Source organism: Varanus komodoensis, unplaced genomic scaffold (assembly GCF_004798865.1).
Source record: "Varanus komodoensis strain SLA01 unplaced genomic scaffold, ASM479886v1 scaffold20_1, whole genome shotgun sequence".
NCBI lineage: Eukaryota > Metazoa > Chordata > Lepidosauria > Squamata > Varanidae > Varanus > Varanus komodoensis.
The window spans coordinates 10849997-10875449 of NW_025335587.1; the positions used below are offsets into that span (position 1 = coordinate 10849997).

Consider the following 25453-nt stretch of genomic DNA (forward strand, 5'->3'; position numbering starts at 1 on the left):
TTCACAGCCATACATTGCAACTGGGAAAACCATAGCTTTGACTATACGAACTTTTGTTGGCAGGGTGATGTCTCTGTTTTTCAGCATGCTGTCCAGATTTGCCATAGCTTTTCTCCCAAGGAGTAAGCGTCTTTGAATTTCTTTGCTGCAGTCCCCATCTGCGGTGATCTTGGAGCCCAGGAAAATAAAATCTGTCACTACCTCCATTTCTTCCCCATCTATTTGCCAGGAAGGATGGGATATTATGATCTTGGTTTTCTTAATATTGAGTTTCAAGCTAACCTTTGTGCTCTCCCCTTTCACCCGCATCAAGAGGATCTTTAGTTCCCCTTCACTTTCTGCCATTAGAGTGGTATCATATGCATATATGAGGTTGTTGATATTTCTCCTGGCAATCTTAATTCGAACTTGTGATTCATCTACCCTGTGCTTTCCCATGATGTGCTTTGCATATAAGTTAAATATGCACGGCGACAGTATACAGCCTTGCTGAACTCCTTTCTCAATTTTGAACCTATCAGTGGTTCCATGTCCAGTTCTCATTGTTGCTTCTTGACCCACATACAGGTTTCTCAAGAGACAAATAAGATGGTCTGGTACTCTCATCTCTTCAAGAACTTGCCACAATTTGCTGTGATCCACCCATCGTGGTTATCAGAGATGTTAAAATCTTTCTTGTATAGTTCTTCTGTGTAATCTTGCCACCTCTTCTTAATCTATTCTGCCTCTGTTAGGTTTCTGCCATTTTTGTCCTTTACCATGCCCATCTTTGCATGAAATGTTTCCTTCATATCTCCAATTTTCTTGAAAAGATCTCTAGTCTTCCCTTTTCTATTGTTTTCTTCTATTTCTTTACAGTGTTCATTTAAGAAGGCCCTCTTATCTCTTCTAGCTATTCTCTGGAATTCTGCATTCAATTGGGTGTATCTTTCTCCCTTGCCTTTCGCTTCCCTTCTTTCCTCAGCTATTTGTAAAGCTTCCTCAGACAGCCATTTTGCTTTCTTGCATTTCTTTTTCTTTGGGATGGTTTTAGTTGCTACCTCTTGTAAAATGTTGCAAACCTCTGTCCATAGTTCTTCCATTTTTAAGTTGTTATTATTTTTTACCAATTTAAACAACAACAACAATTATTCCAAAGACATCAGACATACTGGGTTATTATCTTATTCTTTTTACAATTAATGTATATTTCAGCCCTACGTATAGTCCCATTTAACCAATGATAGAAAAAAATCCCAAGTTTGATAATAGTATGTATCTTCTTTCTCCTTAAGAGACAAAGTCAGTCTGTCCATTTCCGCACAGTCTAGTACCTTCTTTAAAATCAGTTCCTCAGTTGGTAATTCTTCATTCCTCCAATATTGTGCAAATACAATCCTTGCCACTGTGATTACATGTAAAATCAAATATGTGCTTTGCTTATCAAAGTCATCAGGAAGAATGTCTAATAAAAATACTTTGGGTTTAAATATTAGAGGTCTTTGCAACATTTCCCCAAGCCATCTGTGTATTTTAACCCAGTATTTTTTTGCTTTGTCACTGGTCCACCACATATGATAAAAAGTACCAGGTTTTTGTTTACATTTCCAACATCTCTTTGACATATTTAAGAACATTCCTGCTAATCTATTTGGCAACAAATACCATCTATAAAACATTTTATAAATATTTTCTTTATATGAAGTAGCTAAAGTTATCTTAATGTTTCTTTCCCACAACTTTTGCCATTTCTGTAGTTCAATATTATAACCAAAGTTTTGTGCCCATGATATCAGTTTCCTTAACTTGTTCATCTTCCATTTTCATATCTAAGAGAAAGTTATACAATCTTTTAATCATTTTTCATCTGATTTTAAAATTATTTGATCAAACATTGTTTATTCCTTATAAAAACCATACATTTTATAATCTTTCGCATGCCTCGATTGTATTTGCATTTGATGCCACCAAGAAAGATCAATACCCTGTTCTTGTAATTCTTGATCTGATTTCATTTTTCCATCATTATCAGGAATGTCATTGTACCTCACAATCTTATTGAAGTTCAAAGCATTTGAATATACAAGGGCTTCCATAGGAGAAAGCCATCTCAGTACCTTAGTATAAAGTTTTATCTTTAATTTTTCCCAAACCGACATCAATGAGTTCCTACTATAACGGTTTTGAAAATAGCCATGTATTTTAAATTTCTTGTACCACATAAAGCAGAAACACTTAAAACATCTGTTTTTTTCCATGGACAGGACATCTTGGAGAGCTTTCATAGGGTCACCATAAGTTGGAGACAACTTGATAGCATATAACACAACAACACTCATGTAGGCAAAAACTGACAACTGGTTGTATTTTAAGAACAGGAAACTGAATATAATATCTAACAGAAGGACACATTTCCTTGACAACATAACACCTCACTACATAATGTCATACATACCTCATGCGATAATGAATCTGGAGTGCAGTTTTGTCATCTACCTGGAAGACATGATTTGGTGCATACCACAAGTTTCTGCTTTCATCAAACAGTGCAAATAGATTGTGACACAATGGTGATATAGCTGTTTCAAAATAAAATGACAGAAAATAATGAACTCAGTCACAGTAGGCACCTTGAAAAATACACCTTTACACAATAGAAATGGTTTACTATTAAGAAGCAGCTATATTTAATAATAAAAATATAAAAGTACTACAGTAATACGAATGCTTCACGAATGCTTCTGTTGGTTCATGAACAGAAAGTTCAGCAAAATTTTGCTTCCGTTCGCAAACTCCGCATCAGGTGACAAACACGGTCATGGCCATCTTCCCCACTAGAACATGCTCTGACACATGGTCGCCATGTGCGGAAGATGATCGCAATTGTGTTCATGTGGGGAAGATGGCAACAAACGTGTTCGCACGGGAAGATGGCCACAATCATGTTTGCACAAACACAAACACTGCCATCTTCCCCGCTCTGACACGCGGTTATGGCTTCCTCTAGTTGAGACCGCCGTTGAAGACTCTCCCTCCAAACAATAACCTCCTCCCCACCCACCCACCTGTCCTCCACAGCAGAAGTCGCCTCAAGCAAGGATAGTGCTCTCTCTCTTCATTCTGTACTTTAATATTTTTGTGGTTAAAAAAAAATTACATATGGTTCAGAACGGAGTAACTTTATTTACATTGAACCTTATGCGGAACTTTAACTCGGTTTGCGACCAATTCAGTTCGTGACCAGAATCATGGAATGAATTAAGTTCGTGAACTGAGGTACCACTGTATTATAGCTTCTTTTGATTGCAGGTATTGAATTAAATCCAATGGCATACTAGTGGAAGTTACTGCATATAAGAGGGATGCGATTTCCCCCTCTCCTTCCTGCATGCTGCCTGTTAAGTCACCTCCAGGAGGCTGTCAAACCCACTGGAGCAGATTTTGAGAGCGTGTCAGGAAAAGCAGGTTGCTTACCTGTAACTGATGTTTTTCGAGTGGTCATCTGTGCAGTCACACATATGGGTGCTGCACTTGCACAGTGCCTTTGGCTGGAAGATTGCAAGCTAACGGTTTTTGGTGGGGAAAAAAGCTCCGCTCCCCCTCCCACATGGCCTATAAAGAGCAGAGCGTCCGCCATTTTGTTCAGTGTTTGACGACCGAACGTACACCCCCTTGTGGAAAAAATTTTCAGTATGAATAAGATAGGAAAAAGGATCGGTACCATGAAAAAAGGAAATACTTTTGGTACCGACAAATATGTCCACTCACCGACACCGAGCGGGGCCGGCGGGTGGGTTGTGTGACTGCACAGATGGCCACTCGAGGAACATCAGTTACAGGTAAGCAACCTGCTTTTCTTTGTCGTGGCCTCTGTGCATCAACATATGGGTAGATTAACAAGCTTACCATAAAGGAGGAGGGGAGGTGTCTTCAATGAAGAACAGATGAAAGAACGGCTCTGCCAAAGGAGCAATCCTGCCGAGCCCAAACATCTAAACGATAATGTCTGGCGAAAGGACAAGGGTTCGCCCAAGTAGCAGCTCGGCATACATCATCAAGCAGGACCCTCGATGCAAAGGCGGATGAGGCTGCAACAGCCCTAGTCGAATGGCCTTGAGGGGCTGTAGGCAAATCAATCTTAGCCAGTTGATAGGATAAGGTTATAGTATGGACTATCCACTTGGAAAGTCTCTGTGAAGTAACCGGATCGCCTTGATCTCTGGTGGAATATTTAATGAATAGTCTATTTGAACGTCGAATAGATTCAGTCCTCGATCTGTAGAAGGCTAAGCAGAGCCGAACGTCAAGTGAATGCAAGGATCTCTCTAGTGGAGTCGACGGTGACGGAAAAAAGGCAGATAAAATAATATCCTGTCCCATATGAAAAGGCGTAGTCACCTTAGGAAGAAAAGAGGGGTCAAGGTGCAAAACGACCTTTTCTCTGTGAAAATTCAGGTAAGGCGGGTCTATGTGAGCACAAAGCACACTGGCCCTTCAGGCTGAAGTGACTGCCACAAGAAACGCTGTCTTCCAGGAAACCAGACGCAAATCTACTGTTGCCAATGGTTCGAAAGGAGCTCTCGTAAGCGCTTGCAGAACAACAGAAAGACTCCAGGTAGGCATTACTGGTCTGATTGATGGATTAAGCTTATGCAGTCCCTTAAGAAATCTCTTAACAATAGGTTGAGAGAAGATAGGTGATCCGTCAACTAAGCCACGATGGTAGGCTATTGCTGCCGTATACACTTTAATTGAAGATGGCTTTAATCCAGAATGATGCAGTTCTAATAAGAACTGAAGGATTTGATGTATAGATGACGTAAATGGAGAGAACGAACGAGACTCGGCAAAGGTAGAGAATCGTCTCCATTCAGCCGTGTAAGATTTCCATGTGGATGGCTTTAAAGCAGAATCGAGGATATGTTGGATATCAGGATGAAAGGCTGTCGGATTCGACGGGTCAAGCCTTGAATCCGATGGTACAAAATGAAGAAGGGAAGAGAAAACGCCGAATCGATTGGACTCGACAGCAGGATTCGATTCAGTTGAAGTTGTCGTCGATACCGGTGGTGCACTGGTAGCTATTGGATTCGCCACGCTATTAGGTTCAATGACAGCAAGTCCAGGTGGTGAAGCGTACCGTCCTGTTGGGTTCTAAGGTACGGAAGCAGTGGTAGATGAAGGTATTCCCCATGAGAGATGTCGAGTAGTGTCGCAAACCAAGCTTGGCATGACCACCAAGGGACAACTAGTATCTCCGAGGCTCGATCGTATACTATCTTCACTATGACCCTCACCATAAGAGGGATTGGAGGGAAGGCTTAAAAGATCATGTTGTTCCATGGGATCATGAAAGCATCCACTAAGGATCCATCTCCGATTCCTGCTCTCGAACAGTAAGCATTGCACACCTTGTTCTGTTGGGTGGCGAATAAGTCCACATCGGGGGAACCCTAGTGATGAAAGAGATGGTCGCGAGTGTGAGGATCTAGCTCCCATTCATGAGAGACGAACGTGTGCCTGCTGAGAAGATCTGCTTGCACATTGTCCGCACCAGCTAGATGAACAGCCATCAACATAATGTATCTCGGAATGCACCAGTCCCAAATTTTCATTGAAAGTCTGGCCAAAGTCGGTGACTTTGTTCCCCCGTTTGTTCAGATAGAAGACGGTAGCTACGTTGTCCGAAGTTATCTGAATGACCCGATGTTGGAGAATGTCCTCGAAAGAGTGTAGGGCTTTGAATACTGCCAACAGCTCCAGGAAGTTGATATGATTTGTGGACTCTCGACGATTCCACGTGCCTTGGGTATATAGGCCGGAGCATATCACTCCCCATCCCAGAAGAGATGCATCGGTACCGAGGGTTATCGAAGGACATCGTGCCCTGAAGGGGACTCCAACAGTCAGATTGGCTGGTACCGACCACCAAAGTAGAGAATGGAGCACCGAGGATGGGATTCGAATCAACTTCGACGGTGGGTCTCTCTGAGGGTGGAACATCTTGTTGAAGAGGAGTTGTAACGGACGGAGTCGAAGCCTGGCGTGCAGCACCACAGCAACCGAGGAAGCCATATGCCCCAGGATCCTCTGGATGGACTTCGCCGGGACCGTCCCATCTCATCGCATTCAATGAATGTGGCGAGCAAGAGTCTGTTGTCTGTCCCAAGGAAGGAAGGCTTTCTCCAATGTCAAATCCAGGCGGGCTCCAATGAAGGTAAGTGTCTGCGTCGGAAGAAGAGAAGATTTCTCGGTATTAATGCGTAGGCCCAGATCATCCAATAAGGCACAGGTTGTACGGATGGATGCAAGGAGTCCTTCCCTAGACTGAGACACTAGCGGCCAATCATCGAGATATAGGTAAATTTGTATGCCTTGGACGTGTAGGAAGGCACAGACAGGGGCCACACATTTGGTGAATACTCTTGGAGCTGTGGCCAGTCCAAATGGTAAAACTGTAAACTCGTAGAAATGGGGTGCAACAGCAAAACGAAGGAAGCACCTATAACTCGGGTGGATCGAAATGTCAAAATAGGCGTCCTTCAGGTCCAATGAGGCGAACCAATTCTCTTTCCTTAGCAATGGCAAAATATTCTGAAGGGTGGTCATCCGAAACTTTTTCGTCACAATAAATTGATTCAGATTACGTAAGTCCAAAATCGGATGTAAGCCACCATCCCGCTTCGGGACCGTAAAGTATCTGGAATAGAATCCATGGAGTCCGTCAGGTGGGGATACTTGACGAATCGCTCCTTTACGAAGAAGTTGTCGTATTTCATGGAGCAGTACCGGTGAGCATGATGTAAACCGGATTGAACTTGGAGGAACGATGTCGAATTCTATCCGATAACCGTGCTGAATGATGGACAGTACCCACCGATCAGATGTAATGGACTCCCAAATGGGGAGTCGACTTCGCAGCCGATCCCCAGATGAAAGGGGGGTGGGTATGGAAGAAGGCAGAGGAGAGGTTTGCCAGTCCTGTCAAAGCTGTCTCCTGTCATCAAAACGGCGACGGCCCTGTTGATAGTGTTGCTGGGGCTGTGGATGGCGGCGCTGCTGTTGCTGCTGCTGTCGGTGCTGGGGCTGCTGTCTAGGTTGGTATGACTGCCTATAAGATGGACGAGTCCATGACCACTTACGCCTGGTCTGGGTCTGTATCTCCATCCTGCATGCCGTCATGCGGGATTCGTGCAGCTTCTTCAATTTGTGGTCGGTGCGAGAGTGGAAAAGTCCGAACCCATCGAAAGGCATCTCCTCTACACGACGTTTAGTCTCCTCCGGGAAGTTACAATTTCTGAGCCAGGCGTGTCTCCGGAGCAAAACAGCACCAACCAAGGCCCTCGAGCCCGTGTCCACATGATGTCTGGCTGTGGATAACTGCTGGACAGCAACCTGCATTGCCTCCTTGATGAGGACCTTGGCCAGGTCACCCTGGTGGTCCGGGAGGGTCGAGGTGACATTGTGGAGGCACTGCATGATGAAGTATTGGTACCTCGCCAACGTCGCCTCGTAATTGGAGATATGCAGCCCCAGGCCTGAAGCAGCGTAGACTCGCCTGGCCAGGGAGTCGATCTTTCGGCCCTCCTTGTCCCATGGTGCAGTGTGACCTCTCACCTCTCTACCCTGGGAGGACTCCACCATGACCGAGTTCGGCTTGGGGTGGCGGAGGAGGAAGGGGATGTCCTCCTCCCGAGCCCGGTACATGGATTCGTACCTCCGGGACATGGGTTGAGGGTGAGAGGGCAAGTCCCAGGGCTGCATCATCACTTGCCGTAAGGTGGTTATCAGCAGCAGGACGACCGACGTAGACTGCTCCCCGCAGATGACGTTGTAGAACTTGGCCGTAGTTGGTCCCAGACGCTGGACGGTGTCGATGTCGAGGGACTGGACAAGCTGGGACATCAGCTCCACGAAGGAGACATGAGATTCGTCCAGTGACGCAGGGCCCTGGGATGTCACAGCGATGTCTGGGGAGGTTGAATTGACCTCCGAATCATCGGAGTCGCTGCTGTAATACGGGGGAGCCAATGACGAGGACTCCGCCAGAGAGAAGGAGCGGCTACTCCCATCCCAAGGAGGTATCGGAGATGCATGCCTCGGGTCTGAAGACTGTGGTCGGTCGCGGGACAGTGGAGAAGATCAACCCCTAGGAGCGGGATAATACCTGACGGAGAGCGGATCGCCCCAGGTGTGATAGTAGGGACGATGCCATCCTTCCGAGCGCTGTTCCATGGAGCGGTTCCTCCAGCTCCTAGGTGGGGACATCTCCACATCCGCCTCCACAGTGGATAGGTGTAGGCGACCGAGTCCTGGGGGAGGGGGGGGGAGTCCTGAATTTCCCCATCAGAAATTGAGCCTCTTTGCAGAGTTGGAAGAGACCCAGTGGGAAGGTCAGCCACACGGCTCGGGCCTTGAGGGGTAACCCGCATAGCCTCCTGAAGCACTGGGTCGGGTGGAGTCGGTACAGTAAGTGCTGCCAGTACCGAGGGGGCCGTCGAATCCGAGTCCCAGTGTCGAGGATGCTCCGAATCCTTCGATTTCTTGGAATGTTTCGAAACTTTCTCCTTCCTGGCCTTCTTATGGCCTGCCAATTTGTTGGGTTCAGCATGCTTTCACTTCTTGTGCTTTTTCTTGGGAGAAGCAGAGGGAGCCACCATAGTAGACGCGCCTTCGTCCAAAGGGCGTGAAGGTGGGGCCACTGAAGCGGAGCCAGGCTTTGGAGCAGCAACAAGCGGATCCGACTGCATGAGAGCCCGATCCCAGAGGAGCCTCCAGAGGTGATTCTCACGGTTCTTCCTGGCCTGCTTAGAGAAGGCCAGGCAGTGAGAGCACTTATCAGTCCTATGCCCCTCACCCAAGCAGAGGAGGCATAGGTCATGCGGGTCAGTTGGTGACATTTTTGACCTGCACTCCGCACATTTGCAGAAAGCCGCTCACTGCGCCATCGCAGGAAAGGGAAAAAAAGAGAGATAGTGCAGAGGGTAAGTGTGTGTGTGTGTGTCTGTGTGTATTTTTAGATAGATCGAAAGAAAGGTAGAACGAAAGAGAAAACTACAAGAACTATACAAAGTAGAGGAACTAAGATGAACAAGAAGAAAAATACCGGGGCTATAACAACTGGGAGAACAATCGAGAAGAAAAGAGGCTATACGAGCAACGGTCAGAGCGAGAGCGAAAGCGGCACAAGACACAGCGAACGGTGGTCGCAAAGACTGAACAAAATGGCGGACGCGCCGCTCTTTATAGGCCATGGGGGAGGGGGAGCGGAGCTTTTTTCCCGCTAAAAACTGTTAGCTTGCAATCTTCCGGCCAAAGGCACTGCGCAGGCACAGCACCCATGTGTGTGATGCACAGAGGCCACGACGAAGAAGAACTCATATCCCTCCCAGTTCTGCTGACGGTATTAGACCACTGGATCTAACCTGTTAAGGACACAATCCTATGGCCACTTGACAGAATCTAGATGGTTGTAAGAGAGATCAAAGTCCAAATAGCAAAATAGGAAACACTCTGGGAACAGAGGTGGAACTCTGACCTCAAAGCACCCTTCCTCCACCTCACACCTGGTGTGGGAAGAACTGTGGCAGCTGTGGCTCTAAGGTCTAAAGAGTTTGGAGGGTTATGGACAACCACAATGGATTATGCTTTTTCTGTTTTACTCATAGGTTATTGATAGAAGACAGGAAAGGTTCAAGGGATTTGCATTCTGAGATGACTAATCATAAAAACATTTTGTAAGTAAATAACAGCCAAGATTTATGTCAATCTAGCAGCAACATACAGTACTACCCATGCATATGGACAAGTTTGATTTCAATACATCCCTGCAGCAAGCTCGTGCACTTCCTCTCCAATTCTCCCTTCAGCTACAAACAGAATGCCAAATTGGTAAATGCTTCATTTATATGAATATCCCTGATCATACCAACTCTTCCCATTGCTTTCAATGAAATACCAATGTCAGAGTCCTTCCATTAATGAATGATGGCTTAATGCATTTGAGACTTCTTAGAGTCCCACATCATCTGAGATGAAATTCCCAAATTCAGTAAATTTATGCCAAATAGCACCCTACCATCAGGAGCAAAAAGTCAAATATAAATATTTTCTTTATGGAGAAAGAAAAGAAGTGGGGGAGGACCCTCCACAAGCTAAAGTCAACCATTCATTTGTGACTGCCCTGAAAGAAGAATTAATTGCAAATGTGCTATACAGCATACATACAAAGAAATAGCTTTTAAACTGAATTAGCATAAATAATAAATGGACTTTTATATTCATTGTAATTGATAATACAGTGTTGTTAATCAGCAGCCAAAATAAGTAGATTAATGGATATCGTCTTCAAGTCTACCCAAGAGATCTTCACTGTCCTAGAATGAGGTGTAAAAGCACATATTAAAATGCATGTAATGGAAGCACCTTTAAAGTAATGATGTTTCAACAACCAAGAAGTGAGGTGCAAGAGGAAACAAAAACTTAATGGAATTTTACCTTCTTTTTCATGCTTTATGTGTATTGGAACATTTCTGCAAAAACTAACCTACAACACACTTTACTATTTCCAACAAGGGTAGATCAGACCAAAGGATTATTTAATCCAGCAGTCTCTACCCACAGTGGCCAGATGCTTATGAGAAGCTCACACACAGGATATGAGTGCAAATGCCTCTCCAACTCATGCTCTGTGGCGGCCCCCATCCATAGAATGACCTCTACACTGAGGCCTACCTGGTGCCAACGCTGTCATTTTTCAGCATCATGTTACGACAGTCCCAAGACTTTTAAAGATATACCCCTGAGGTGGGTTTAAAGATATGCTTTAAAGAGAGTTTTAAGAGATTACCTATCCCAGGTGTTTTTACAGGACTATATAGTATATTTTATCTGTTTTTTGTTTTGTTTTAAAATGTTTGTATTTTGGTTAGATTTTATGGTATCATTGTACTGTTTTTATGAAATGTGCACTGTCCACACAGCTTTTGTTATTGACCTTTATAGAGATTAAATTAAGATAATTTAAAAGCAAATTGAAACATCTGATTCTTTAGTGCCAAGTAAACACAGGAAGCATGGGAGCCACATACATATTATGTAGTATATCAAATAAGATTCTTAATTTCTAGATAAGATGGTAGTATGCTGTGTCCTAGAGGAGAATACAATTTCATCCATCACCAGTCTCGCAGCTCTATTCAGGTTGGCAGGTGTACTTCTATTTTATTTCAATTAAACCTCAGTTATTTGCCTCATCCATCCCAAAACTGTATGCAGACTCTTGTGCAAGATTTCCACAACCTCCCTGAGACTAGCTGAAGGGAATGAGAAGTAGAGTTGCATGATGAAAGTTTAGGCCATGAATGTTTTGGGAAAGAGGGTTGGGTGGGCCTCCATGGGGTCAGTGCATGGGGCCAGTGCATGGGGCCATATCCTTTCACTGGCACTTTAACTGACGCCCTGGCTTCATCATGTGGACTTTTCCATGCAGGGCAAAACCTATCTAGAGTGTTCACACTATAATGCTGCTGATGATGATGATGTTCATTGCAGGGCTGGGTGATATGTGGCTTTCCAGATATTGTTGGACAATCCATCAGTCCTAGCCAGTATAGTAAATGATGAGAGACGATCAAAACATTAAGAGGGCCACAAGTTCCCCATCCCTTGTTTAGCAGGATAGGGTCTACTATTGCAGGAGCCATGCTGATTTTTCTTCAACTAGAAATGTCTGTTTATACACTTGATAATTTTATCCTTAATAATGATCTCCATCAATTTACCAGGAGCAAATGTTAAACTAATTGGCTTGCAATTTCCTGGATCCGTCAGCAGCCCCCTTTTTTGGATTATTAAGACAGAAGATTAGTGAAACTCACAACACTTCCGAGCAGCTTCAATGCAAAGGTCTTCTGCTGTATACTTGCCACACCTATACCAAAGAGAAGGCTTCTCTTGTAAATAGAATGCTACTTCCAAGCCCTGCTCTTGAGCTTCTGTGTTCACGTCATTCTTCTTGGAGCTTCTCATTTTTGCACAGAAAGCCATAGCTTTGCAGTCTTCTTTTACACTTAAATACTATATACAAGAAAGGAAAGAATGACACAAAAATACAAAACAGTTAAAATATTCTGGCTCTGTTCCCTGTCTTGCACGTGAACTTGTATTCTAGTTAATGTCAATGGAAAATAATAGAAAACAGGAAATACAGAAAACTAAAAAGACTAGAAAACTTCAACAAAATACTGCTAAAAGGCAGGGTTCTAGTAAGAAAAACTGATAGGCTTAGGGATCCAGAATGCCAAGCTGAAATGCAATATTTGCAAATAACTTTCAGTCTTCAGTTTTCATCTATAACATATAAGAATGATTAAGTTCTTTATTTTGATACCAACAAACACCAGCTATTGGTCTGGTCACTGTCATAAGAAAACAAGATGTTTATATATTTATATAATCTCTGTAACAACTTCAGGTTCAGCATATGGTGAACTGCTGTAACTTGGTGACATGCAACAGCAGGGAATTGGACTCGATGGCCTTCATGATCCCTTCCAATTCTACTATTCTATGTTTTGCTCTTTCTTTACATCATAAATTTAGTGAAGTAGATGACTTAATTTTTTTTTTTTTTTACAATGCAAAAGATCACAGATTGGTCCCTATGAGTAGGTGTTACTCATTTACTTGAAAAGTATTTTAGCAAAATCAGTAAGTGCTATCATCCAACGTCAGATATTTCTGCCAAAGCCGTTTCAGGACGTGGTGTAGGGGCTGAGGGCTACAAGGCAGCTGAAGATATTGCTTAATCTATAACTGATTTATGTACCTTGCTTAAAGGAGAACTATTTCAGCATTTTGCTAATAAGCATGTTGTAGTGCTAGCTTATATTCTGCTCTGCCGCTCCACAGTTCTAATCTATGTTTGTTGAACCATCCATCTCAATTCTTTATAATAGCCACATATGGTACTAGAACACTTTCCTGCCAAAGTAACTAATCAATAATAATAAATGATAAATATTAGCAATTAATATTACAAATAATTGGAGCACATAACACAAGGTTTTACACTGTTGAATTTGTTCACAACAAATTCTGCGAATGTCTAAGTTGCTACAGAAAGTAAATGTTTGTGCTCCATCTGTAAAGGTGGTTGTCCCAGCATGCTATTGCATTTGTTTGACTGGATTGTGAATTCATTAATGCTTGGCACAGCGCATTGATAGATACTATTCTCTCTTACATGCTCTTCTGATCTGACTTTGTAAAAATAAAAACCCCTTCTTTGAGCACTCAGGATGTACAGACTTATCCACATAGATGCTACCACTTGCTACTGAAAAAGTGGGCTTTGGACCACAAAATATTATGCCATAATAAAATATGTTATTTCTCTAAGATGGGGATAGGAAACTTCTGGTGTTTTGGGGAAGGCATATTGCCCCAAGAACTACAGGGACACATCCCACACTGAAATTAGGTGGTGTAACAACTGTTTAGTGTGAATAAAAAGTGCATAATATTTGTACACCTTATTTTCAATTAAGATTATTACTTTTTTGCTGCTGCCACTGCAAAAGCAAGTTCAGCAATGGAGTTTGCAAAAAGGCTGTGACAGCCCTTGTGGAGAGCCCTTTAGGCATCACAGGTAAGTCCAACTTGGATAGTCAGCAGGACAGTTCAATAGTTTAAACAATCCACTTGGAAAGTCTCTGGGAAGTAATAGGGGAGCCTTTGTCATGTTCCGAGCATTTGACAAAAAGGCGCTTATAGTTTTCCTAAAGAACTCTGTCCGGGATTGATAGAAAGCTAAGCATCGTCGGACGTCCAGTGTTTGTAAGGAACGTTCTATCAGTGTTGAAGGCGCAGGAAAGAAGGCCAGCAAGACAATATCCTGATTGCAAAGCAATCTTAGGAAGAAAGGCCGGGTCTGTATGGAGAATGACTTTCTCTTTGTGAAAGTTGAGATAAGGAGGATCAACCCGCAGGGCACAGAGTTTACCAGCCCTCCTGGCTGAAGTAATAGCTATAAGGAAAGCAGTTTTCCAGGATAGAAGATGTAAGTCCGTCGTGGCTAATGGTTCAAACGGAGGTTTAATAAGAGCCTGGAGAACAACAGAGAGGCTCCACGTCGGTACCACTGAACAGATCAGTGGCTGGAGATTCTGTAATCCTCTCAAGAACTGACGAACGAGGAAATGTGAGAATACCGAAGAGCCAGAGACAGAGCTGCTATGATGTGAAATGGCCACAATGTAAACTTTAATAGAAGAAGGCTTAAGTCCATTCTGGTAGAGATAAAGAAGAAATTGTAAAATGTTCTCGCTAGAGGCTGATTGGGGGATAAACTGAATGGCCAACACGAAAGAAGTAAAGCGTGTCCAGTTAGCATTAATAGGAACAGCGCGTAGCCGGTCTTAACACAGATTGGAGAATAAATTGTATGTCAGGATGGAGAGCGTTCGAATTCGATGATAATGTAGGTACTGATATTGAAACTGATGGTATAGCATCATCAGGAGATTGTGTAAAGTGTGTCGGATCAGGCAGATTCTTTGGTACCGAAAAGACAGTGTCAGTCATCGAATGAGCCAAGCCGAAAGGTTCAGAGAATGGAGATCTGGATGTTGCATGGCGCCATGTTGTTGAGTCAGTAAATGAGGAATTCGCGGAAGACGAAGAAAGTTGTTTCTGGAGAGACAGCGAACGGTGGGAAACCACGGTTGACGGGGCCACCAAGGAGTTATGAGAATCCTGTGAGCATCGTCCTGATGGATTTTGGCTAGAGTTCTTGTAATTAGTGGTATCGAAGGAAAGGCGTAAAAGAACCTGTTGATCCAAGGGATCATCAGTGCGTCCCCAACAGAATTCTGGCCGATGCCCACTAGGGAGCAATATGTCATGCACAGAGTTGTGGGTAGCAAACAAGTCTATGCCCAGTGGTCCCCAAAGTTGGAAAAGGTGTTGGCAGACTTGGCAATCTAACTCCCACTTCTGAGTCATCGACATGTGTCTGCTGCGGGAATCTGCTTCCTTGTTGTCGGTTCCAGCAAGATGAACAGCTAGAGGAACGATCCTGTGGGTAATACACCAGTCCTATAGACAAAGAGCAAGGTAAGTCAGAGGGGCTGACTTTGTACCACCCTGTTTGTTTATGTAAAATACAGTCACAATAGTGTCCGAAGAGATCTGAACAGGCCGGTCCTGAAGATTCCTGCAGGACTGGAGGGCTTTGAAGACTGCCAGCAGTTCCAGATAATTGATGTATCTGGTGGTCTCGTGTCCCTGTCAAGTTCCCTGAGTGTGGAAGTAGGAACAGTGGACTCCCCAACATGTAAGGGAGGCATCAGTGTAGAGAGTTAGGGTTGATTGAGGTGGTCAAAACAGGACCCTGATAGAAAGGTTGGCCTCTATAGTCCACCATGACAGGCTCCAAAGAATGGAGGCAGGTGGTTGAAGCAGATGGTGCTTTGTGGGGTGGAAGAGACAATTGAACCAAAGCTACAATGGTCTTGTCCGCAATCCGGGGTTCAGTACTACCAAGACCATGGAAGCCATATGGCCAAGAAGCTTCTGTATGGATAGTGCCAAAACGATCCAACTGAGTAATGATCCAATGGATGAAGGAATGAAGCTTGTCCTTTCAGTCTCAAGGAAGAAAGGCTCGGACGCGGAGTGAATTGAGGCGAGCTCCGATGAAATTGATGACCTGAGAAGGAACAAGGCAGGATTTAACATTAATACATGGTCCAAAACTGTCAAGGAGAGAACAGGTAGTATCGATGGCTGCTAGAAAGCCTTTCCCTAGAAGAGGAGACGATAAGCCAGTCATCAAAATAAGGGTAAACATGGATGCCTTGAAGTCTCAGGTGGGCGCAAATGGGAGCCATACACTTGGAGAAAACTCTTGGAGCAGTGGTGAGGCCAAAAGGAAGAACATTATATTCAAAGATGTCGGTACCGACAGTGAACCGGAGGAGACGCCTGTGAGCAGGATGGATGCTTATATGGAAAGAAGCGTCCTTTAAATCCAGGGTTGCGAACCAATCCTCTTTTCTGAACAATGGAAGGATATTTTGGAGTGTAGTCATCCAAAATTTGTTAGTTTTGATGAACTTGTTCACGCCACGTAAGTCCAATATCGGGCGTAGACCACCGCCCTTCTTAGGGACCATAAAATATCTTGAGTAAAAGCCATGGAGCCCCTCGGAGTGTGTAGTTGTCGAATCACTCCTTTATAAAGTAGCTGGGAAACTTTGTCTTGAAGGACCAGGAAAGAAGGTGTTTACCGGATTAGACCCGGTGGGGGGGCATGGTGTCAAACTCGATTTTATATCCATGCTCCACAATGGAAAGTACCCACTTATCAGATGTGATGGACTTCCAGATGGGGAGTTGGCTTTGTAACCGATCCCCAAAAGGAAGGGGGAGGGTGGGTTGGAGGATCGAAGAGAGGTTCGCACGTCCCGCCAATGCTGATATTTGTCGGTCTTGGGACGATGACAGGCCTGTTGATACCAAGGCGCGGTTTGTCTGCAGTTCCTTTGCTGGCATGGTTAGAACTGCTGACGGCCAGCATACTGAGGATATGGTTGATAACGATACTGAAAGCATGGCCAAGGCCACTTATGTTGACTCTGGGAAGGTGTCTCCATACAATGGGCTGTCACACAGGCCTTATGTATGTTCTCCAACTTGTTGTCTGTTTTAGTGTTGAAGAGTTCGGAGCCATCAAAGGGCATATTCTCTGTGCATCTCTTAGTTTCATCACGAAGGTTACCTGAGTGTAACCAGGCATGATGACGAAGGGCGATGGCATCAACGAGAGCCCAGGAGTTGCAACTGACATGATGTCTTGCTGTATTTAGTTGCTGGATAGACAGCTGCATACATAGCTTCTCGTGTGAATATGTGAGCGAGATCCCTCTGCTGTTCTGGGAGACTTGATGAACTCGAGCTTTTGCATGATGAAATATTGATATCTCACCATGGTAGCCTTGTAATTGGAAATGCAAACCCTGAGCCCCGTGGCAGCGTAGATATGGCGAGACATCATGTTGATCTTTCTGCCCTTTTTATCTCTAGATGTCAAGTGTTCCTTTTTTCCCAACCCTGGGAAGACTCAATAACGATGGAGTTGGGCTTGGGATGTTTGAGAAGGAATGGGATGTCTTGTTCCCAAACCTTATACATCAATTAGATCCTCTTAGACATCGGGTGTGGCTGATTCAGGAGCTGCCAGGTATCAGTCATAGCTTGTCGAAGAGTCATAATAAACAGCAAGGCAACTCTTCCTTCCTGACAATGTCATAAATATTGTCCTGGTTGGGATCGATGCGATGTTGTACATCGATCTCCAATGACTTAGTCATCCTCGCCAACAGCTATCCAAAGCTTGCATGAGAATCTCTAGGAAAGCCGGGACCCTGGGTGGAGATGACAATATCTGGTGAGGTAAAGGCTTATTCAGAGTCATCAGAATCCGAATCAGAATGATACGGGGGACTCAGTGATGACCCAGCAGAAGAAGGCAGAGGTCAAGGGAGAGCAGCTGCAGAAGTCGAGGGGGCATCTCTTGGAATCAGATGCGGAATATAATGATGAGGGCAGATGGAAGGCCTCAGATAGTAGCCGTAGGGTGGGTAGGGATCGATGCGATGTTGTACATCGATCTCCAATGACTTAGTCATCCTCGCCAACAGCTATCCAAAGCTTGCATGAGAATCTCTAGGAAAGCCGGGACCCTGGGTGGAGATGACAATATCTGGTGAGGTAAAGGCTTATTCAGAGTCATCAGAATCCGAATCAGAATGATACGGGGGACTCAGTGATGACCCAGCAGAAGAAGGCAGAGGTCAAGGGAGAGCAGCTGCAGAAGTCGAGGGGGCATCTCTTGGAATCAGATGCGGAATATAATGATGAGGGCAGATGGAAGGCCTCAGATAGTAGCCGTAGGGTGGGTAAAGATCCTACGGGTAGGACTGAGATGGGCTGAAGTCCCAGTACAGCATAGGCACCTAGAACTTGGAGGGTGGGACTGGGGCCTGTTGTTGTTATGTACGAGTTTGTGGAGGAGCCCTCAGAGATGCCTCTGGAGAAGTCAGCATTGGTGTTGGGGAATGTGCCAACGGCAGTCCAGTCTGAGATTGCGGCAGTGAATCCCGGATCTCACCATCAGACATGGAGCCTCTCACCACAGCAGAATAGTCAGAATGGTCAGGAGTGGATGGCACCGAAATTACAATCCGTAGGGGAGACCCTGGTGGAGTCACCTGTATGACCAATTGAATTTTTGGCCCAGTCGGTGTCAGGATCAAAACGGCGATCGGTACTGAGGGTGTGGTCGATACCAACTCTGTGCAAGGCAGCTTAGCAAGCTTCCTGTGCTTGCACTCTGACCTATTGGTCTTATCCTTTTTGGCTATCTTCGGCACCGAGGAGTCATCAGATCCAAGATGCTTCCTCTTCTCCTTTTGTTTGTGATGAGGAGAATGCAAGGAGCATTTAGCCTCCTTGGGAATCATACCATCAGTCGATGGACAAGGAGGAGTGGCCTTAGATGGGCCTGTCACTGTGGCCTCCACCAGAACCTTTGTGGAAGCAACCAAAGCCTGGTCCCACAGCATTTTCCGCAAGCAGTTCTCCTGATTCTTGCGGGCCTGCCTAGTAAAAGACTGGAAATGGCCACACTTATCAATCCTGTGGCCTTCTCCCAAGCACAGAAGGCACAGGTCATGTGGATCAGTGGGGGACATTTTAGCCCTGCACTGGGAAAACCTATGAAAAGCCCCCCACTGAGCCATCGAAGATAGAGAGATACAGCGAGCAAAAGATTCAACAAGAGTAACAATAGAAGGGATTTTATATAGAGAGAGGGGGGGGAGAGGGGAAAAACTTTTTTAAAACTGAGATGGATTAGGTAGATTATAACTTGGAGGAGGATATCGCAAAGAGAGAAGCTAAGAATGAAAGACTGAAGGCAAAACTTTAGGTATAGCTACGAGGGAACAATGAAAGGCTCAAGGCACAGTGAACGGTGGTCGCAAGAAGACTGAGGAAATGGCCGGCACTCTGCCCATTTATACTATGGCGGGAGAGCACGGAGTTCCCGCCAAAACCGTTAAAGCTGTTTAATCTTCCCAGCAACAGGCACTGAGCAGGCGCAGCACCCATAATGTGTGATGCACAGAGGCCATGATGAATAACAGAAATGAACCAAGGACTACATCTGAGGCATAACTTGGGATAGGGTGTGGGGGGAGGGGAGGGAGAAGGAGAGTTTTTGCAAAGTATGGTTTGGTTTTAATTTGCTAAATTTTAATGCAGAGAAGAAGAAAACATACCTGCATTTATGTGGATGTCTGACCTTCCAAGTCAGTTGAACTGATGTTTTTTCAAAGCAATCCAGAACCAATTCAATCCTAGTTGAGAGGAAGGGAAAAACCCACAAAATTTTTGAGTTCAGAAGAATAAGGACTAAGAAAGCCATTTATAACTCCTGTCTAGAAGCAGTCAAATGAGAGGAGGTTAACTCCCCCAGCCTTGACACTTGATTTATATCTGTGTAAGTCTACAGACAGAGGGCTCTGTGAACTGTAGAACCTGAAGACAGGCATTCCTGGGGTGGGATGGATTTGGATAAACTCAATCAAAAGCTCCTCAGTTGCCTAAGGGAGACCTGCATCAATTTCCTCAGTTATGCCAGCTGGGACATTTCAACAGAAGTTGGGTTTGAGAAAGAAAAGCTCAACAAAGCTGTCCACCCAGGCCAATGCAAGCCAGCAGGGCTTTGGAAGTTTTGGATTCCATATATGATTCCTTAAACACAATGGTTTTCAACTGCCAGTCTGCTGGGGTCCATGGAGGGGCCACTCACTGTGGATCAGCACAGAGGCTAGCTGTGCTCCACCACAACTGTCCTCATTTGGTGTTTGCAGGGGGTGCACCAGTGCTGAGAGACGGCTCAGTGGGAGCTGGCTGGGAGCCATGTTGTGCCAATTTCAATATTTTATTCTTTTCTTGGCATTTTTCTGGTTGTTTTGGAGAATTTTAATTTTTTGGTATTGTGTTTGGAAACCAATACAGAATATTGTATTATGTGTGTGGTGCTTTTTGTTTCTGCCTCAGTGATCCCTGAGGTGGTTTTCTTGTTTTTGCCAGTCCCCAGCTGTGGAAAGGTTGAAAACCACTATTTTAACAGATACCACTGTTCTACAAATTTTTGAAAATTATCGACCTCTGAGATAAAATGTGCTAATTCTTACATATTTTGATTAGATGAGTTAGAAAACATGTGATAAGGGGCTAGTTGGCTAAAGTTTTCAAGATATGTCAGAATAAAGATTTATACACAGGTGAGTATATTTGCCTACAAGAGAGGGAGGTGTCTAATGATCATGATACCTCGTAACTTCTCGACAAAGTATGGTAGAACAATGAAAATGGTACCACATGGAAGTGTATAAATTAATCTTCACTTTGAGATTAAAGATTATTACCTATGTAATTTATTCTTCTTTTATTGCAAGGTATATTTGTCTTGGTCAGACCTACGCATCATACAGTTACATCTGCAAGCTTGTGAAAAGTGTCATTTCCAAGGAAGAGTTGCATGATAGTCTCCCTCTGAAGCCAAGATGCCTTGAAACTGTGAAAAACAACTTCGGCTTCATTTGTGGCTAGATTACATTTGCATCTCAAAAGTGCAGTATGACGGCATAAAAAAGGCATACCAACTATATTTTGGATGCAAAATAGAAGCTCAGGACAAGAGTTGGACCCCTCATTACATGTGCGTAATTACATGTTGCATTACATGTGCAACTTATCTGTGTCATTGGCTAAACAAGAAGAAAAAACCCATGCCTTTCTCAGTCCCAATGGTGTGGGGGAACCCACCAATCATAGTAGCGACTGCTATTTTTACATGGTTCCCCCAATTAAAAACCAATAAATGAATGGAAAGTTACATTATTGGTATCAATAAAATGATAAATTTATAATGTTGGTGTGCCATCATTCTCATTGCTATATCACATTTTACAGAAAAGTTAAGGAGCTTAATTGCACATCCCCCTCGTAATTTTGAATTATTTTGATGCAATTTTGACCTGAAGCTGTATCTTGGAAACTGGAGCCAATTAATACTCAGGACTTAATTTTCCTTTATTAGTGACCCAATTCTGGTAAAATTTAGCTACTTTCATTTCTGAGACTTTCTTTTTGTAGACCAGTGTACTCTTCCAAAATCTTGCTCTGGTCCACTAACTAAAATGTTTGTTTAACTGGAATTGTTATATGTATATCCACTTTCCCCAACCTGGTACCTTCCAGATGTATTGGACTGAAATTCCCATAATTCCCAGCCATAGTCATGCTGGCTAATAGGAATGTGAGTTGCAGTTCAGCAATTGGGAAAGTGCCATATTGGGGGAGGCTGCTCCCCCCAGGGAGACGCTTCCATTCTGACTACAACAAATATAGCTAGAAGACCTATTAGTAAAACTGTTATCTAAAGCTATTTGTAATGTTCAGCCACCCCAGAGTCTCCACCTCCCCACAGCTCACAGAGTACAGCTCTCTGCCCTATGTTCCCTGGTCCCCAAATTCTGGGGCCAGACACTGGATTCAGCACACAACAACCCAAGCATTGGGGAAAACTTGTTTATTAAAAGACAGAATTAACACAATAGGGGTGGAGGATCTTAAAACACTGGAACATGCAATACACACACACACACACACACACACACGAGGCTAGGGAAAGAGAATTGGAGAGCAGCATTTTCACTAAGTCAAGACAATCTCAGTTCCCCTAAGACCCCTGAGGTCAATTGGTCACCTAAGACACAAAATAACAAAGGTAACTGTTCCAGGCACTAACACAGTATGCAGTACCCAATATAGCCTTTTCCTCTGTACAGCCTCCAGAGGCACAGCAAAGCACAGTGTACTTCAGCAGAGCTCTGGCAGCAACAAGGAACCTCTCCTTGGGGAGGAAGCCCAATCTGTCCCCCAACCCCAGGTTTCATCCCTAGTAGATCAATCAAATGACTCATGGGGATCTCAGCAGCAGCAGCTGGGGAATGCAGAGAGAGTGACCAGGGAACTTGTGAAGGCAAGGTAGGAGCTTAGGCAGAGGATGGGGGTGGGGGGAACAAGAGGAGTGGAGAGGAAAGAAGGTGGGGGTAGAGCCAGAGAGGACCAGGAAGAAACAAAGGAGGTGGGACCAGTGGCCTCTGAGGCTTATAAAGCTGCACTCAGCTGTTGGTGGCACCAACAGGTGATGAACTAGGGGTGATGTGACAAGGGCATTGCCCCTTGGTTGTGTCCACAGCAACCAGTTCTTCCCCAATGGACCTCTGGTGAGGAACAGGGTACACCTCACCAAGTTGGGGAAAATGACTTTTTGTAATGCTCTAGTGGGCTCTGTCCAGAGAGCTTTAAACTGATCCAGGGGACATGGGATCAAGGTCCTTAGAAACCAGTCATAAAACGGATCATGATTGAATTGGTGAAGGATCAGGGTCTCAGGGGTAGGGTGATGTAGGGACTGCAGGGGCTGGCATCACTACTGCACAAAGGATTCCTGCTATGGCAGGGAGGAAGGAGGAAATCGGGGAGCCAAGGAAAGGGTTTCGCAGGAAAGAGCTGCAATGTATGTGTACCAATGCTAGTAGTGCGGAAAACAAGCAGGAATAGGCTCTCCTGAGAATAGGCAGGTACAACCTGGTGAGGATTACAGAAACATGGTGGGATGAAAAGCAGGACTGGAATGTTAACATAGAAGGGTATGCTACTTTAGGAAGGGCAGGAAATGAAAGAGGGGAGGAGGTGTAGCATTATATGTTAAGGAAGGGACAGGGTGCAATGAGAAGGGAGCAGGGTTGAAGGGGATCAGGTAAAAGCAGCATGGGTAAGATTGATGGGTCTGGAGGTGGCCAAGCACCTGACAGTTACTGCCCACTGGGTCAACCTGTGACCCTGGACGACTGGAGCTGGGACTCAGACTAGATGACCCGGGAGACCCCTTCTAACTCGCTATGTTTCTATGTTTACTATGTTTCTACAGGTTGACATCTCCTGACATTGCCCAGGTAAGAACTGTATACTATTCAGCATTCAAACCTCTGGCCTATGAATTCTCCTGTCCTTGCAAGTAATTTACAGTATCTTATGGGTTTTTACATCCCAAGTCCTATCGAGCCCACCCCTTGGTGCCTTGCTTTCCTTGAATCATCACCTGGCTGAAGCAGCCTGGCCTCTGAACCAAGTATTAAGCCTTCCCTGGCTGAGGGGTCCGCAGCCTGCTCTTCACTACACTAATAAAGTTCCAAAGCTGGCAAGTGGCTATTTTACAAAACCACAGATTCACCCAATACTGCTAGATCATTTTAAAGCACCTCACGACAAAAAATATTTCTCATTTCCAAGGCCAGATAAATTGCTGTCACTGTTCAGAACAGCCAACTTTTTAATAAGAACATACAGAAGTAAGGCTGTACTTATGCTATGCTATAAATGTGTTTGTGCCACAACCATTAACAGATGTATAAGAAGTACCATTAAAAAGAATTCTGCTTAAAATATTTATAACTAACTATATTTATGACTGACTATATTTATAACCTGCCTTTTTCTTTTCAAGGAATGCAATAAATTCAAACATACAGGTTTCTTGCAACCTTCAATATTATTGCTTTTCAAAACTGCTCTTTCACTATGCTAAACCCTTAACTAATTTCTAATTATAGCAGCTATTCCAGAAATATCCCCCCCAAAAAAAGAAAACAAAAGAATGCAATTTGTATAATAATCTCCTGAGGAAAACAACAATCAGTATCTAGTCACTAAGAACTTATTGTAAAGATATTCTGGCATCTATACATTGATTTGAAGGAACCAAGTGTTTCAAGATTTATCTTTCTAGACTATATCATTTAGACATTCATTGCAAGCAAAATAAGATTATTTTGTTAAAGAATGACAGTGAATATACTTGGGGATATCCAGTATATACAGGAGTCTGGTATAATGGAAACTATCATAAAATAAATTTTCTGGTGCATGAATGAGGCCTTATAGATGAAGAATAGTGGAAGAAAGAAGTTGAAAAGTTGGGCCAGAATAAAAGACAAAATCAAGAATTTACTTCAGAAGTAGAAAAAGGAGCAGTCGGTAGAATTTCACTGATTCAGGCTACTGACCAGGAAGACATAAAGAAAATTTACTTAAGGAAAATTTAAAAGTTGCCTTAAGAGCATTAGATATTTTCAAGGCTTTTGCTAGTGTGTAATGGCCAACAATAAAGATATTAATAGAAATATTGGGGTTTGGTTCATATTTCAGAAATATTAAATAAAATTAATATAATTTTCTGAGTATAAATCAATTATACTCAGAAATCATGCAACAGTGATAGTGAAAGATGGTAGAATAGAACAACTATCCCTAGGCCAAGGTACTAGACAGGATACCCTCTCGCTCTGATACTGTTTGCTTTAATTATAGAATTGCTAGAGAATAGTATTAGAAACAATAATTTAATGAAAGGTATAGGACTTGAGAATAAAATTAAGATTAGTGTATTTGTGGAAAATACTTTATTAAGAATAAAGGATAAAGTTAAGGTTATAGACCAGATTAAAATACATTTAGCAGAATTTGGAGAGGCAAGGGGATTACAAGTAAACTGGGCCAAATTGGAGATGATGATTTTTAACTGTAATAAAGTAGAAAAGGATGAGATCAAGAACACGTTGGAAGCTAAGATATGTAAAACTATTAAGTATTTAGGTATAGATATTACCAAAAATTGCAATGTTTAAAAGGAAATAATTTTGACAAATTAAAATATGAAAGAGAAAATGAATGAATTCAGAAAGATTGGTTTGTCATGGTTTAGTAGAATAGCAGCATTTAAAATGAAGATTTTACCTAAGATTAATTTCTTGTTTATGATGTTGCCAATTGAGATAACAGAGAAAAATATGATTAATAAATTTTGTAATGGGAATAAAAAGCACAGATTAATAAAAATAGATGGTATATGTCCCAGAAAGCAGGTGGTTTAGGTATTCCCAGTGTCAAGCTTTATTATACAGCAAATCATATGAGGCATATACCAAATATTATACTACAGCCCAATAAGATAATATGAGGGGAAGGATGCTGATGAGTCAAGCTTGCCCATACTCTATAATAGCAATGTATGTCAGAAATACATTACCCCATAACATCAGGCAAACTGGCTAGAGACCATGGCAGCATTTTTTTGTTGTTGTTGTGCTAGTTGCCCTGAGAGTAGCCATGTGGGTTTTCTAGTAAATTTTGAATTGGAAAAATGTCCAACTGTCATAGGGATTTTTTTTTAGTTTGAATAAGAAAATGTTCAGATATCCCAGCGCAGGAGTGGACAACTGATGGCCCTCCAGATGTTTTGGCCCACAACTCTCATCACACCCTATGCTGC

At 43.5% G+C, this 25453-nt stretch overlaps 1 protein-coding gene across 5 annotated transcripts in view; it reads right to left on the bottom strand.

Moving 5' to 3' along the window:
* JAK1 (Janus kinase 1) overlaps positions 1 to 25453 on the bottom strand; it is a 104837-nt gene that overhangs the window by 62667 nt on the left and 16717 nt on the right. For 2 of the 5 annotated variants that reach the window (XM_044430072.1, XM_044430069.1), the window contains exons 2-3: positions 19326 to 19403; positions 2435 to 2558 (exon numbers count right to left, since the gene is read on the bottom strand). Coding sequence is in view for 4 of the 5 variants with exons in the window: in XM_044430069.1 (XP_044286004.1) it covers positions 2435 to 2439 (5 nt within the window). In the remaining variant the exon portion in view is untranslated. Of the gene's footprint in view, positions 1 to 2434; positions 2559 to 11858; positions 12058 to 19325; positions 19404 to 25453 lie in introns of all 5 variants that reach the window. The other 3 variants (XM_044430068.1, XM_044430067.1, XM_044430071.1) reach the window with 3 other exon arrangements.